This window comes from Copadichromis virginalis, linkage group LG11 (assembly GCF_057382275.1).
Source record: "Copadichromis virginalis isolate Kocher_CV1m ecotype Utaka linkage group LG11, C_Virginalis_male_GT1.1, whole genome shotgun sequence".
In the NCBI taxonomy this organism is placed as follows: Eukaryota; Metazoa; Chordata; class Actinopteri; order Cichliformes; family Cichlidae; genus Copadichromis; species Copadichromis virginalis.
In genome coordinates this window covers 25,420,135-25,436,551 of record NC_140628.1, presented here as the reverse complement: position 1 = coordinate 25,436,551, position 16,417 = coordinate 25,420,135, and the positions used below count along the sequence as shown (strand labels likewise).

Genomic DNA, 16,417 nt, shown 5'->3' with positions numbered 1-16,417 from the left:
GGGGCAACATTTCCACACAGTGATCTAAGACTCTGATAAACTCATACAGAAACCAATTGCTGGTATTTCATGTGTTTTTCTGAGGTAGTATTTTCCTGATTTTAAGACCGGACAGATGATTATATTTATATCCTGATAAGTAAACCATTTGAATCCTTAACTAGTTAAGGAACCACGTATGCTGCAACACAGGAAAGGCCTTGCTTATTACAGAAAATTGTCAAACCACATTCTGCATTTATTCCAGTAGCATGGCTCCATACTAAAGATAACATTTCATATATCTCCCTTTGGGCATCAATGCTTTTAAGCTTTTTAGCTGTGGGTGAACATAGGTTATTAATGTTAAGATTGTGGGTCATGTGGGTTATGAAGTAATTTCTTTTACTGCAAAGATCTGACAGACTGTGGAGGGATAGTACACTAACTAGTGCAACACTGCCACCTCATGTTTCAGATTTGCTATTGATCCAAAAGAGCATTTTTTTTACTAACGATTGTAAACACTCCTACTTATTCATTTAGCTGATATTTATTGAGCAGAGGCTGTTACAAACTTATAAATAATTATAATAACAAGGTTTATGTTTCATACACTTTTTTCAGTCAACTCAAGTCAAGTCAATCTTAGACAGAGTTCGAGTAGGCATTTATCAGATCCACAATAAACTGAAAGAAAATGTGATGCATAGTTTGATGCATACCGCTTGGGTCTCCAGCTTTGGAAACTTTGCATGTAGTGAACAGTCTTTGAATCAAACAAGCAATAAATGAAAACTAATTTTGAGCAGATATCATGTTTAACTTTAGATGATTAAGCGTATATTTTCTACAAGCTTACGTCAGGATTGATAAAGTTCTCATTGTAACCTTCTTGATTAATTTATTGGGGTTTCAGTCACCCGTTCATTAAAACGTCTCGCACTTCCCTCTCAGGGGGAGTTCAGTTGGTGCACACCCACCTCTGATGAAATCCATTCCTGGTGTAACTTCCGCATGCTACACAGTTCAGTTTAAGACATAAATTTGGGTGTAGCACCAGCTATGCACCAATACACCCCATACAGTCTCTTTCTACATCACTAGCCAATGACTCTTACATGCCTTTATTGTATCCTCTGGTCAGTTTTGATCTGGGCCAACTATAAGAGAAGGACCACATCCTCCATTCAACTCACTTCTATGTGAGGCGCACTTTGGAAGGGATACATTTTTTAAGTTCCAGGCTCTCCCTTTTTGAAATAAGACTAAAATGCCTTTATTTGCACAGCAAGGTTAAAAGAAACACATTTTGGCACACAGGTCTTCAACAGGGAATAAAACATGAGTCAATGAACAATGAATGTTTCCTGAATAGGTGGAATACCACTCAGAGAAGAGTTTATTTGATATCTAAAAACACTTATTTTGGAGTAAAATATCTATTATTACAGGATATGATGTTCAGTTTTGCCAAACACAAACAGACGTGGATTTAAAAATAAATAAAATTTTAAAAACTCATGCAAACTTCAAAGTGTGTGTTCAAAGCAGTGGTATGAAACCTTTCATGTGGGATTTCAATGAGTTTCCGACACTCACTGAAATTGCGACTCAGATTTGAAGCAGGAACCTTCTTGTTATGAGGCAACAGAGCAATCCACTGAATCACAGTCCTGTCACAGATCTTGTGATCCTTGTCAAGTAACCCTCTGACCTCTGTTCCATGCATTATTTGCAGTGTATATGACCACACCTGTGCTGCTTTATTCTTACACTGTCTGGAACAATCCTTAAGAAAATGATAGGTTGATGTCTTCAAGGGAACCTGGACAAATTTAGTGGGAACACAACTGAAGACGGTGCCAAGTTACCCCTTGAACCTTTGTCCTATATTATCTATTGTATATCTCTATCTATCTATATACAGAGGTAGTACAAATTGGGATTCCCTAAAGCCACCATCCTCCTTGATCTGACTCATGCCAATGGATCTGAAGCATTCTGATTACATTTAGCACCTATACAGCAGTATATTTTCATATAATTTGGATCACATTAGGGAAAGTAATCAAATTCCAAGCCAGAGAATGACACTTCAGGTGTTTTTACTGTGGTTTGGTATAAAAACTGTTCCAAATTGACTAAAAAAAATAATGTAGGGTCCAATTATTTTAACTATTTTATACAGCGAGTGAGTGACAATGTGCACCCTTGTGGTAAAAAGGGTGGTTTCAACAAAATCAGCCTCTGACCTCAGTGCTCCTGCCACTCCGTGGAAACAAAAAGAAAAGTTGATAAATAACAGCTTTCTTAAGTTATCACATTCAAATTTAGGTGTTCGCCCTGGGTGACAAGACCGCATCAGCATTTTGCTGAGGGTAACGAATATATCTGAGAGGATTAAATAAACTTAGTTACTCATGAAGGCCTTGCTGATACTAAATAACAGAACTGAAAACCTGCTACTGATATTCAAGTGAACTTTAAGACGAAAGCAGGCAGATATGTAACAAGGCCAATGTGAACAGAAGTTTTTGTCAGATAAAGCTTTAGAGCATTTTTGTTCATTAGTTATTGACTTCTGTGTTCACATTTTAGACATAATTACACTCTAAATGTAGTTGTAGGAGCGCACTCAATTTATTCAGCTTACTGATTTTAAATGCTGAGAAATAATAAAAGAATGAACTTTTTTGATAATAACACGATCGTTTTAAATTACAGATGGCAAAAAAAAAGAAAGAACTCACAATTGATTTGTGAAATTGATTTATTTGCTCTCTGGTGACTCACAAGTCAATCCAAGACAGCAGAATACTGAACAACTTCCTGAAATAAAGCTGCACTGGTATTTATTAAATCAACCACACTAAAGACCAGTTTATAACAGAGGCAGGAAACACATGTTTAAGCTTTAAAACTGTGCTTGTTGTGCGTGTTTTTAGTTTGTAAGACCAGTGCTAATAATGAAAGGGTAACAGTTGTAAAGACATTTGTAGGCAGATGAAAGAGGTTGCAAGTAATAGTCTTGCAGCCACCTGTCATGACGGGTTAGTTCAGATCTTTCCAGGGAAACTTCCGTTTTCTATCTGCTCATCCCATTTAGAAACCTGCAGGAGACATTAAAGAAAACATGAGGCTTAAGTGTAACTTACGCCTACCAGCAGCATTATTAGCCTTGGAAATGGTGATGAGACACAACAGTCTCACACAAGTTACATGTGATGTGGAAACTGTTTCAAAACATCAACTGCAAACAAGGTTTCCAGCTTTGACTGCAACACATGCAGCAGTGAGAACTTTGTGTCACAACAGTAAATGTGATGAAACGCAAAAGCCTAATGTGGTTAAAGAGCCCCAAACTCCTGTTTACTCCAGAACAGTCATTCAGAAGAAAAAAAACAAAAAAACAAAACACTGGAAGTACAGGGAAACAAACTGTGGCAGTCAGAGACATCTGCAGTTTCTTCTTAAACTTACCCAGCTCATAGGGCAGAGGCTCTTGTAAACCTTCTGGTACCACTCACATGGAGAAACTTCCTGGCCTTTGGCTGACAGAGCTTTGTTGCACCTGTGGAAGTCTGCAAGAACAAAAATGGTACAGGGTTTACTTAAATGATAAAAGTCTTCTTGAAGACAAATAGTACCGGCATGAAGCAAAACTAAGAGCTCATTGTGAAAACAGGTTAAAGCTTTTCTGTTTACATAAAACATCATTTTAAGCTGAACTGGTGTTTACATTGCTGAAGTACCTAATATGAACACTGAATGCTTGGAGGAGGGGAATATGTCTTTTTTGTCCTTCTCTTCAGGATTTGTTTGATATGTTTCAACTTCCTGAATAACAATACCTATTGTCTGTCCAGTGCAGCAGCTGCTGTTATTGCACTGATTTTTATCTTTTTTTTTTTTATCTAACACATTTATCTGAAAAAAAGAGAACACAGAAAGATAACAGCCAGAAAACAATCAGGTTAGAATGTTAATATTAAGTAAAGTTTTGTTATGGTTTATTTACAAAAAGGTTTAAAGTCCACATCTGAGAGCGAGTGAACTTTTAAAGAATGTTTGGCGGTCTTGTCACCAAGTCAAGTATCTTTTACTCAACATACTCGCTCTTCATTAAAAAAAAAAAAAATCCTTTCAGGATTAATTTAAGTACTTAATCGCTAAGAAATTTGTTTTTACATATCAGTTAAAAAAACATAGCGATCCAAGTATAACATATAGCATATCATTATACTTGGATGGATTGTGTTACACAGTGAAGGCATAGTGATACTAGTGTAACATTGGGCTTTATAATGTATACTTTGTGAGACTCATATAGGGAAGTTTGAAAATTATGCATGAATTAAGAGTACCAATTCCAGTCATCAGTCTCTCCCCCTCCATTTATTTATATTTTGCTTCCAAGGAGTCAGACTTTGTCATTTTTAAAGTTGTCTTGAGTAACAGTTCTGCAGCCTTTCTGAAGACCTTTCAAAGTTTCTTTTGACATTGGCTGCTTTTCGCTCATTATTAGTCCAGTCCTTGTACATGAACATTTCCAGAGGAATATTTTTTTGGTTTCTTTGTTTAGCCAACGAACACTGACCTATAAAAGCATTAAAAAGGTCAAGGGAGGAACCAGTGTTGCATCCACACATAACAACAACTCAGCAAAGAACCAATTTCAGATTGCATTTTTGGCACTTTGTTACTAGCACCAGTCACTGATTCCCATTTTTAAAGTTACATCTAAGAACCAGACCTTTTAAATTTTCCACTATTTTCCACAGCAAATGACCAGTATCATGTCCTTGAGAAAGGAAACATCAAACAAAGACTTGACAGATGCACCTGGACCGACTGTCAACAAGGGACACATGGGGGGGAAAGCGTATCATTTTTTTAACCTTAAATACTGTATTTCCGTGTTTGTTTACATGTTCCAATGAACTGCTCACATTTCCCATTTCCATAGCACAAAGTGAAGAAATAAAAAGTGTTTTTGCACAGTACTAAAATTAGCCCCATACGCGCATGTGAAGTGCATGTCCTGTTGTGTTAAGACAGTTCTGGTCGGGTTAATGTATGATAATGTGTGATCACAGCACAGCAGTCCTCACCCAGGTAGTTTTGGAAGCAGTTTCTGGTCTGGTTGGTGTTTGGGAATCGGGCGTCAAACGGAGCCGTCTTGTAGTTCTTGATCTTATCTGACACGGCTTCGGCCATTTTTCTATCCTTCAGTCAGTGGGAGGTTTAAACGATGTTGAAACAGGGCACGGCCTAGGTTAGCCTGCAGGGGAAACAGGAATAAAAAGGTGTAAGACAAACGAGACATTTAACTAGTGTTAGCTATCACAGAGGGAACAACGTTAGTTAACCGAGCTACTAGACGTTTACAGTCTTATTGTTACTAATTCAGATACACACAAATTACATGTTTTGAGTATATAAATCTATTGTCATAAGCACACAGGTCGGTATACAAATGAGCCCAGTCAACGTAATCACACAAAATAACTCAGGCAATAGGTTATCGCTAGCCGTTAGCTCAAAGCTAACGAGTTAATCTGTGTGTATACGGCCGTAATTAACACGCAGCACTTAAACCGTTTTAAACGACAAAAAAAAAAAAAACGCTGGAAAGACACCTTTAAAGGTTCAAAAGGTTAGGATTAGAACAGCATACTACGAAGTTACGAAGCTAACCTTGGGACGCTTCTTCAACGTGTCCTCTCTAGAAAAAATTGTCCTTCCTCTCCGACGCGCAAGGCACGCTGGGATATCGCCGTAATCAAATCCGTCCTGTTTATTTACGACAGCGTTTAATCTTTAACAGTCACATATTTGTATAATAATTGTATTTATGTTTTTTTCAGAGGTAAAAAGTTAACATACAGCGAAATAAGAAGAGTCAAGGGTCAAAGAAGAAGTTTATTATATATTTATTTATTTGCTTCCCCCCGTGTGACCTCCGGATTTGTTGCTGCTTGAGGGAAAGCGGTGGTTTTCATTCTGCGACATAATATTTCCAGATTTTGGATCAAAAGATGACCTCACCTTCTTGCCTTTAAGGCTGTTTGGTTCCAAGTCACTTAGACCTCAGATTAAATCAATGCCAGACCCCAGATATCCTTAAAAAAATCAGATACATTCCTGTGTTTCTGCTCTTAATTTGTACCCATATTTTGCTGCCCCCTCCCAGAGTTTCCGACACTGTGACATGATAAACAGAAGAAAATATGTAACCTATTAAGAGCAAATTTTTCAAAGCATAGCTTAACCCAGTATTATTATTTTATTTTTTTGGTGACATCTTCTTCTTTTAATGTTTTGGTTGCTCTTAGATATCTTGCATATATACCCACTAAATACTTCACTACTTATATGTTGCTAGGGTTGGGCTCCCTTTGATTCAACAAGGTGCTGGAAAAATTCCTCAGAGAGTCTGGTCCACATCGTGATGACAGCATCACACAGATCCTGCAGATTTGTCAGCTGCACGTAGGTGATGTGAATCTCCTGTTCCACCACATCACAAAGGTGCTCTATTTGAGATCTGGTGACTGTGGAGGGCATCTGAGTACACTTGAACTCATTGCCATGTTCAAGAAGCCAGTTTGAGATGATTTGACCTTTGTGATGATTTGACCAAGGTGTGTTATCCTGCTTGAAGCATCCATCAGAAGATGGGTAGACTGGCGTCTTAATAGGATAGACATGGACACGGCGTTTAAATGATGATCAGTTGGTACTAAAAGGTCTAACGTGTCCCAAGAAAACACCTGCCATATTGCAACAGCAGCAGCATGAACGATTGATACAAGGTGTTCTTTCATGTTGTTTACACCAAATTCTGATTTTACCATGAATGTCGGAGAAGAAATTGAGACTTATCAGACCAAACAATATTTTTCCAATCTTTTGTGTTCTAATTTTGTTGTAAACTGTAGCCTCAGTTTCCTGTTCTTATCTGACAGGAGTAGCACGTGTTGTGGTGATTTGTTGCTGTGGCTCTTCTGCTTCAAGGTTGACATGTTGTGCTTTCAGAGATGCTTTTCTGCATATCTTGGTTGAGAAAGGGGGTTATTTGAGTTACTAGTGCCTTCCTATCAGCTCAAAGCATTCTGGCCATTTTCTTTCGACCTCTGACAAGAAGGCAGCAAAAGATGTTCACCCAGAGAGCTACTGCTCACTGGATATTTTCTCTTTTTTTGGACCATTTTCTGTAAACCCTAGAGATGGTTGTGTGGGAAAATCCCAGCAAATCAACACCTTCTGAAATATTTAAAATCATTTAACACCCTTTTCACATTTTCTTCCTCATTCTGATGCTCAGTTTGAACATCAGCACCACATGCACTAACAAGCAGTTGGACAGGTGTGCCTAATGAAGTGACCGGTGAGCATAGGTAATACATACAGTACTCCTCTGTTTCGCAAACAATACGAAATTTTCATATCACTTCACTGGTAGTGACAATAACAGGAAATTTAACATTTAATCATAAGTAATATATTATTTTCTCTTTTAGTCATGGTAAGAACTTGGAAATGGTGGAGGAGTCTTTGTAATGGGACAAACTTTATTAGCCCTTTATGATGACTGTGACAGTTTCTCTTTCCATCAGCATCTTCCTGTTGAAGACCAGGTCAAAGATCACAGGTGTCTCGCTCTAGCTTCCTGTCTCACTGTGTGCATTTCCTTCATCCTCTTTTCAGCAAAACTTCAAACTTCCTTGCATTTTGTTGAGCACTGTGATAGTCTTTCTCATCATAAATCACGTCACAGTACCTGGTTTAAATCAAAAATAGTCTTTTAAACCCATTAAGGCTTTTTCATATAATTTAGCTTTATTCTGTGACATTTTCATTTAACTCAGATGGGCAAAAAGATAGATATCGAGATTGTTTTGTGCAGAGTACAATACAGTATATTATATTCCCAACAGGGTGCCAAACACCCATGTGTGTGTTTGTGTGTGTAAATTTACCGTTCTCTCACTTCTACCAATCTCTGCCTCTCTTTCTCACTCAGTCAGGATATAGGTGTTGTCCAAAGCAAAGGAAGGAAATTCTGTCACTTAGAACAATGGGTTGGTTTCTCTATCTATAGACCCAGAGCGCCCGAGAGCCAGAGAGGGAGGTAGCAGCCACTTAGAGTAAAAAACTAATGTAAAGGGGCATTTTCTTTAACAGAAGAAAAAAGAATTATTAGAATTAAAGATACCTTTGTCCATTTTTAAGGAGCCGAGGCCTTTAGAAAATGGATTTTCATCCTGAGGAGAAGGACGAGCGCACATTTTTTAGGGTACTTTGAGCTGCGCATTGGCATTTTGGTGGCAAAGGATAATCAAAACACACTATAAAAAGGATTTGAAGTAACTGTGGGTAAGTTTGTTCAAAACCAAATAATTTGAGTAATTTCTTTCTTGTAGTATTTAGAATTCTGTGAAAATATCCCAACATGGTTTTCTAGGAGAGGAGGCCTTTCTGCCTAGAATACCAATAACAGATTTTAGGTGTGGACGCATGTCGAGAAATGGCGTGTCTGAGGGAACAACTTTAAAAAGGAACTCATTTTCAACATAGTACTAGCCTTTATCTCAAAATTCTAATCGTAGCTAAAAGAAAACATGTTATCCTAAATTGTGATGGTAGGTTAAATAGAAGTGTTACAGAGAATTGGACAGCCAGTGACCTTTGGAGTGGGTTTTTCCCTGTCACTGCGACAGCTGGACCTGAGTCCTACAAAACACACTTCCTGTTTGAGGATAGGAAAACACACTGGGATTTTCAGGGGCTGTAGGGAGGGCTAATGTCTTTTCATTTGTTTTTACCATGTTGACAACCTGCTGTAGGTATCCTGTTGATATTTTTGAAGGTTGACATCATTCTATTGTTATATTGTTTATATCCTGGCACTGGTGACACACAGCCTTTGGTATGGTGCAGAGAAATATTATTAAGGGAAACCTAATGTTTATATATCTTATAAAAAGATGAGTTATTAAGTTGATTTTAGAGAGAATTGCCCTTTAATATCTGAATTCTTCTCGGTCAGATGGAGGGATCTGGCAGTCCTCGATTCAGAAAACTCCATTTCCCAGTGGGTTTGTGGATCAACTCCCCCAGGAAACACTTTGCAAAGCTTGGTGGTCGTTGGCCCAGCGCGCTCTCTGTCAAGTTGGTCTAAACTTCTTTAATTCGCTTTTTTTAAATTAATCTTTAGTTTTGTTCCAACTTGTGTCCTGCATGTAGAATTAGTTTGTGTATTGATCTTATCTTATCTCACTTCCACTGTCATTTGTATTCATGTCTTCCATTTATTTTAGTCCTTGTTGTTTGTCAGTCATAACTCACAGCTGACTTGTCCCTTCCTTTCTGCTTCCTCTCTCCTCCATCTGTCTTCCCTCCTCTGTTGTTTCCAGGTCGACTACCAGCTCTGACGCAGCCTCTCTCCACGAGGCCCCCTCTGCTCCTTCCTCTTCCCTTTCTAACTCCACCCCCTCGCTGGCTTCCCCTACCCCATCCCCATCTCCTTCCCCGGCCTTCCTCAGGCCGCGGCCTGCTGCACCCCAGTCCCGTGCTAAGCGCCTTTCCCATCTCTTCTTACGGGGGCGTTCCAACAGTGACCGGGACCGGGCAGTGGGAGAGAAGGAGAGAGAAGTTTGGGCTCATTCGGCAGCCCCCTCCTCCCACCACTACTTGCCCCCTGCTTCTTCCTCTGCCCCAGGCCTGATCAAAATCTATGGAGATGCACTCTCCAGTGGAGCCAATTATCGCTCCCTGCTGGCCAACATACACTCCACAGCTAGGCAACTCATTGCCCAGGTCATCACTCGCTACACTGAAAGAGAGCGGGAGGAGACAGATGACGCAGGTATGAAAGGGAAATTTTGGCTCATTTGGACCTCTGCTGCGATCCATGACTAGGAATTGTTTGCTTAAAAATTTTTTACCAATTGGGAATGACTTTATATAAACATAAATAGCAGTGTTATGGAAAAATAATTACCCTCCCCCTCATTCCCCCTTTCCTCCATTACTTTCTAGTTCTCCAGAAACACAGCCCTGAAGACTTCCTATTGTGTGATGTCATTGGAAAGCCCATCCAGCAGCCAGATGGAGCTATCAAATGGGAGACAGAGTGCCGGAGAAGCGTTGCCCCGTGGGAATGTCCTTTGTTGTTAGTGGACATGTGGCGGCCTAAGGATGGATTTGAGCGGCGCTTTGAAATCCAAAGGAAGGAAGACTATGAGAGAGAAGAGTTAGAGAGGGAGAAGGAGCGTGAGAGGGAGGGAGAGAACTACCAAGGTACGTATGAGATGCAGCAGATAGGTACAGTGGCAAGAAAAGAAAAAATTGACCATTTATGCACAGCACAGGGCAAAGCTGATTGATACTTGGGTTGTCTGGGCAACAGGTGTGCGCTGGCGGCGGAGCAGGATGTCATCAGGTAGCGGAGCAGAGGAGGGCGAACGGGGTCACCGTGGAAGGAACACAGAGCTGAGGAGGAGCATCAGCGACATGAACCTCAGTCTGCGACGTCGCCAAGGCAATCACGTCAGCAACGACCCCCGCGGTTCTGGAAACCGGCCTAACAACAGCGCAGGGGTGCATGACAGGAAGAACATTGTGAGCATGATCAACCCACAGCCAGGAGAGGTAAAGAGAAGGCTGCAGTAAGTAGAAGCTGAACTGACCACACGTTCGGTCTTCTAACCATCATAAACCATTTCTGCAGATCAGGGCGTCGAAAGCTGAAGGGAAGGTTGGATGGACAAACCAGCCGGCAGAGGATGAGAAGGATTATTCCAGCTGTGACCTGGAAGTGATGTCACAAAGTCTGATCCTTCCACCTACAGACCGGCCTTACTTCCTGTTGCTGCAGGGTTACGATCAGAGCAAGGCAAGACATGCTGACAGATGGTATCGCCCATACAAATTCTCGCAAACAACACCCACGCACACGTACATCATGTAAACACATAAACACACATAAACAGCAACGTACTCGTTGACATGCGCTCTCATGTGCGCATTAGCAAAAGCGCAGGCATGGCTGTAGTGGAGTTGTGCACACGCGTGCACGCACCCTGTGCATTACATCATACCTGCATGTCTGTAATCGCCACATACCATCAGGGTTTCCATCCCTCTACACGCTTCTCCCATTCACCACCCAGCACAAAACAGCCTCTGAGCAGCACAATGCCAGAAAATGTATCCATCAAATGCACAAAACCCCCCTGTGTACATCACTTCATCTCACACAATGACCTCACACAGGTCTCCATTGTAACAAACTGTGACACACTTCATTCCTTATCGACTGCCTTCTGTTTGGCTTAACATCTGATAGAAGATTGATATAAACCATAACACTTAAAAGATAACAGACCTCCCTGACTCACTGATCCACTGTGTGTTTTGTGTAGGATTTTGTTTTGTACATCATGTCGGGACATATGCATGTGTTTGGAAGGAAACCCACAATAAGGGAGAGAGAGAAGGATAGAGAAAGAGAGAGGAAGGGGAAGAGGCCGCTGAAGGTGGACACGTTCCTGTCTGCTCCTGACCTTTTGGCTAGACACTTACTAGTCCGGAGAGACTCCGCTGTTCCAGAGACACCCACTGGACAAGGTACACCGGCACAGATCATCGTTAGAATCTTGCTGCACTCTCTTGCAGAAAATACAAAACTAGAGAAGGTAGATTGTTCATCCAAAGTAGGACATCATTGTTCTCAATGTTATTCCTGTTAAAAGAGGATTCTTCCTCTCCATTTTTGTCAAATGCTAGTTCACAGGGAATAATTTACCTTGACATGACTGTCATAAACTGGTGGGTAAATTTAAACTCAATAATATTTTGTGAATTTTATCCCAGCCCTGATGCGACCTTTCAGAGGAGGTGCAGTTACACACAATGGAGTGGCCCTTTACAGGGAGACGGTCCTAAAGCCGGGCGATGTGATTGGTCTGGGGAACCACTTTCTTTTCTTGTATCGTGACCCTCGTGTGACTCCGCCTCCACCGCTGGCACTGACCTTGCCATGGCAGACTGATGCCTCCACCACCTGCTGCCCTTCAGGGTTGGTGGACAGACAGGAAGCTCTGAGGCAGTACCTGGGCTCCACTGAGGCCGTGTTGAAATTCCATTCTCGTCACGCCGATTCCTTGTTACAGGTAAGAAGGGAAAATAGCAGACTTCTTATAGTCTGACTGTAGTTATCTAGTCGAAATAAACTTTTATTTATACATATATGTGTTGATCCTTTACTTTTCTCATAGGAGATCATCTCCAGAAATTCCTCTCCAGACTCTGGAGGCGGGCCTTTAGCTCCTGCTTATCTCCTGTCAATCATGATAGATCATGCCTCCAAACACCTGGACCCTGCTCTCCTACCACAGATATTGCTCAAGTCAGCCAATCTAATAAAAGAAATTGTGTGGGTAAGTAACACAAACAAACAAAAACAATAGCTTGATGTCATGTTTGGTATGTTACTTGTTCACATCTTGTTTTTGCAATCCTCAATTTAGCATTTGCTGGTCATAAACCAAAGTATTGGACAAAATTAAAACTTTAAATGGCATTACATAAAAAGTCAGGAGATGGGTGTCAAAATATGTCACTAAAACACAACAATCTCAGCCTCCCAGTGAAAAGAAGGTGCGAGCTGATTCATGTTGGTGTATTCTTTTATATCTGTTGCCCACTGAAATAAATTACTTATTACTATTTCAAACCTACTTTGCGCACCTGAATTCAATTTATCGTTCCAGTCTTTCCATTTTCCGTCTTAGTGTCAATAAAACATTCAAAGGATCAGCAAATTCAGAAGGATTCATCCACTGGGGACCATGAGTCTCTAGACCAAAGCTCAAGGCCATCAATTCACCAGCTGTTAAGATAACTTGGACAAAATTAATGGACCAACTGGGAGACATTGCTTTCCAAAGGGTCATGCTGCTTGTGTAATTAAAAAAATACAACATATATAATCATATCTGTGACGTGTGAATTAATAATATGTTGGAGGAAGTCAGAGAGTGGCTCATCTATGGAACAAATGTTAAGTTTTTTATATTTAATGACAGTATGGTCGTGACCACACTTAAACAAGTCTGGCAGATAAACCTCAGGTAGGCAGATTGAGAATGCCACATTAAGTCAGACAGAAAAACCAGCAGACAGACATATGCCCTTCATTGTGGCCTACTGGCTTGTGAGCAGGAGTGAGGATGGGCTGATGTCACTTCCCTCCCGCTGGAAAATCTGCTCTAACTGTCCAGGCTGCAGGGCTAGACTCCACTCCCCCTCCTCCACCCCCACACTAAGTCTCGTCTCTTCTGTTTCCAACTATCTTTGCAGGATAACATTAAGGAATTTGGGGATAAGCATCCCACGCAAAAGTAAGAATATTTATGTTCTACGTAATGTTTCCTCTGTTTAGAGATTTCCAGCTGAGTGATTCATGATACATTTGTGCCTGTGCTGTTATGTCTTTGGTAAATTTTTGTGGTATGATGGAAGCATTGTCTCGAATATAGCTAGATAATAATAACTCAGTCTATTTCTAGCGTTTTGCTTTTAGTGCACAAACACAAACCTGACAGGGGAATGTTCACAATACTTGATAGCAAACATAACTTTGGAATTACTTAAATGTGTTGTCCAGTTCAACAGAGCAAGAAGGAGAGATAAGCACGCCAAACGTCCAGAAACTGTCATCTGACCTTCGACCTCTCATGTTCTGGATGTCAAATGCCACGGAGCTCCTCAACTTCTTCCAGGTTAAAGTAGAAGTGATGGAGAAAGAGTGGGAGTTTGAAGGTGAGAATAACTGGAAAACAACAGAAGGCCGGGGGGGGACCTTTAGAAGATCAAACGTATAAGCTGGCACAGGAATTTGGCAAAGCTAAACAGAGAAATCAAAGCTGACACTGAGCCTGGAATTGATCATAATGATTGTTTCTTTGAAGCCCCTGGGGATCCAGTTTTGACAGCTGATATGGACACCTGCTCAGAAGCTCTGGCACAGCTGGATGATGTCATTATGCACACCTTCCAGCAGTGTGTGTATCACCTTACCAAGGTAAAGTGGGAAAAAAGCCAGATACAGCGGTCCACATACTCCGATGTGCTTTGGCTTCAAATCAACGTTACCATTTTATGTGTAATGTTGCATGCCCTTTTAAACTGTAACTCCGGATAGCCACTTCTATTTAACCTCACCGAGAGACAGCACAAATTACTTTCTTAAGACATAAAAACTGTTCCTTTCTGGAACAAGCTCACCACCACCCACAATTGATTTTAATTTTCTCCAGCTGCATGCAGCTCCTCCAGTCCCTTTGTGCATTGCATTCTGAGACCATACTTAGGATGTACTCATTTGTGAAATCATACTTTTTTGGCTTTGTGTGGAAAACCTGTATTGAATTGGAACATACTGACATGGAAATAGCAATACTAGAGGATAACATGTCCAGAAAGCCGATGCAAGCATGTTGATGGTGTAATTTTTAGCATGTTAGTCATCTTCACTAAGAGTCCCAGCATGATCCAATCTATGATTTAGCACAAAGTGAAAGTGAGTTTAACAGAAGTGTCATTAGTGTTGTATAGTTGTGCATTTGCTTATGAGCACAAGATTAAAAGCTTAACCTGATGATGGCGCTAGAGGAAAAGTCACCAAGGTCAGAGATCTGGACCTGTACAAACTATTGTGATAGCCATCACTTCAAGTGTTGCTACAAATCATCTTAACATCTTCTTCCACTTAATTCATTCCAGTTTATACTGTCCATTCAACATCCATCATTTCCGGATTTTTATAATATTTTTAATATAAAAATGAACTTACTTTTTTTTCTCTTTCTGTCCACAAAGACACTGTACTCCCTTCTTCCAGCCCTTCTGGACACCAACCCATTTTCCAGCGAGGAGAAGGAGAAAGAGAAGGATGGAGCTCAGGCTGCAGAGGGAGAAGAGAAAAGAGGAGGAGAAGAAGAGGTAGATGATGTGTCCACCTTGCCACCCAAGGTTGCTGGACTTGTGGAAGTGTATCGCTGTTCCCTGATGCTGTCACGGGAGGCATGTCTTTCCCCACCGCTCACCTCGCAAACCTTCGGCTACCTCTTCTTCTTCACCAATACCTCCTTGCTCAATACTTTGCTGGAGAGAGGTGAGAAGGCACGGGGCAAAGAAATCCTGTGTGGTTAATTCAGCAATAAATACGGTATCACTTTGTAAAAACTGAAGCTAGAGATGATAAAAGTGACCTTTTGGATAAAAGGAAGACTCACTGCTTTACTCCTGATAAAACAAACAAAATTAGCTTTTTTCAAATGTTTTTTCTGTTTTCTCCAACATCCTCTCCCCCTCTTTTCAGACGGACTGTTTTCATGGTCCAGAGCAGTACAGATCCGAACAAACCTAGACCTGGTTCTGGACTGGCTACAGGGTGCAGGATTAGGAGACATCGCCTCAGAGTTTATGAAGAAACTGTCAGTCACAGTCAACTTCCTGTGTATTCCCAAGACTCGACTCATCCAGGTAACACAGCTGCATGTACAACATGCCCTTTGAGCCCTCTCCTAGAATGCCATCTAACATCTCCTCCATTAACTTCTTATCTCCAAGTCATCCTGGGCCAGTCTACAGGAAGAACATGCTTTGTTAAGTCCTTCTCAGTTGCACCACCTGCTCACCCATTACAAGCTGGGACCCAGCAGAGCTCCACCAGCATCCTGGGCCCCTCTGCCAGGCACTGAACTCAGTGGAGGTAATAAATCAAAAGGGCTTATGATTGAACATTTAATAACTATAATGAATAGTGGCATTATATGTCAAGTAAACTGTTTCTCAACCTTTTCTCATTTTTCAGACATCTTTGAGAGCTTTTTGGACCATCCTCCTCTTATCCTGCCAAATGAGACACCACGCCTTGACCTCTCCCAGCCAATCCCAAGCCCTGAGCTACAAAAAGAAGTTACACGTCTCCGCACCTTCTTGTGGGGACTCGACCAGGATGAGCTCCCAGCCAATCAGAGGACTCGGCTCTGAGGAAGCCCTTATATGTCTCTGTATTAATGTCTCATAGAAGTAAAAAAAAAAAGGATATCACCAAAAACATCAAACTGGACACCAGAAAATAATGCAAACTGGACATGCTTTCTGTATTTTTATTGGCTGGTTGTTGGTTTTCCTCACACTTCATATCATCTCATTTATTCACTTAGATATTGTCTAGCTAAATAAATGTACTAGCTCTGTCATGCCTTTATAGGATTTGTTTGAAAGCAAGGAGCAAAACCCCATGTCTGTTAGGTAACATAGTGTTGTGCTTTATGTGGCTGTTTTCCTTGGCTTCCGTGTATGTTTTCAAACTACTTGTTTTTAATAAAATGCTGAATTCAAGCCTAAAAGACTTACA

General features: G+C 40.9%; 2 protein-coding genes across 2 annotated transcripts; one reads left to right on the top strand and one right to left on the bottom strand.

Annotated features, from left to right (window-relative positions):
• Window positions 1-2,734: 2,734 nt before the first annotated feature.
• On the bottom strand, window positions 2,735-5,763 carry cox6b2 (cytochrome c oxidase subunit 6B2). The gene is made up of 4 exons (XM_085471573.1): window positions 5,680-5,763; window positions 5,094-5,263; window positions 3,463-3,563; window positions 2,735-3,092 (listed from the first exon to the last, which is right to left on the bottom strand). The coding sequence occupies exons 2-4, from the start codon at window positions 5,197-5,199 to the stop codon at window positions 3,039-3,041; spliced, it is 261 nt and encodes an 86-aa protein (XP_085327699.1). The 5' UTR covers window positions 5,200-5,263; window positions 5,680-5,763; the 3' UTR covers window positions 2,735-3,038.
• A 2,338-nt stretch (window positions 5,764-8,101) lies between these two features.
• rasip1 (Ras interacting protein 1) lies at window positions 8,102-16,404 on the top strand. The gene is made up of 16 exons (XM_085471572.1): window positions 8,102-8,361; window positions 9,035-9,156; window positions 9,402-9,853; window positions 10,027-10,287; window positions 10,397-10,638; window positions 10,718-10,882; window positions 11,412-11,616; window positions 11,863-12,161; window positions 12,267-12,428; window positions 13,351-13,391; window positions 13,658-13,812; window positions 13,962-14,074; window positions 14,872-15,166; window positions 15,374-15,537; window positions 15,625-15,766; window positions 15,869-16,404. Exons 2-16 carry the CDS (start codon window positions 9,035-9,037, stop codon window positions 16,045-16,047), a joined length of 2,997 nt encoding a protein of 998 aa, XP_085327698.1. The 5' UTR covers window positions 8,102-8,361; the 3' UTR covers window positions 16,048-16,404.
• Window positions 16,405-16,417: the final 13 nt, after the last annotated feature.

Coding starts and splice junctions, on each gene's coding strand:
- cox6b2 (XM_085471573.1), bottom strand. CDS start 5,199: ATGGCCGAAGCCGTGTCAGATAAGATCAAGAACTACAAGACGGCTCCG. Junction 3,564..5,093: donor CTGCTTCCAAAACTACCTGG/GTGAGGACTGCT, acceptor TTGTTCTTGCAG/ACTTCCACAGGTGCAACAAA. Junction 3,093..3,462: donor GCCTCTGCCCTATGAGCTGG/GTAAGTTTAAGA, acceptor TGTCTCCTGCAG/GTTTCTAAATGGGATGAGCA.
- rasip1 (XM_085471572.1), top strand. CDS start 9,035: ATGGAGGGATCTGGCAGTCCTCGATTCAGAAAACTCCATTTCCCAGTG. Junction 10,288..10,396: donor GGAGGGAGAGAACTACCAAG/GTACGTATGAGA, acceptor TCTGGGCAACAG/GTGTGCGCTGGCGGCGGAGC. Junction 10,639..10,717: donor TCAACCCACAGCCAGGAGAG/GTAAAGAGAAGG, acceptor CCATTTCTGCAG/ATCAGGGCGTCGAAAGCTGA.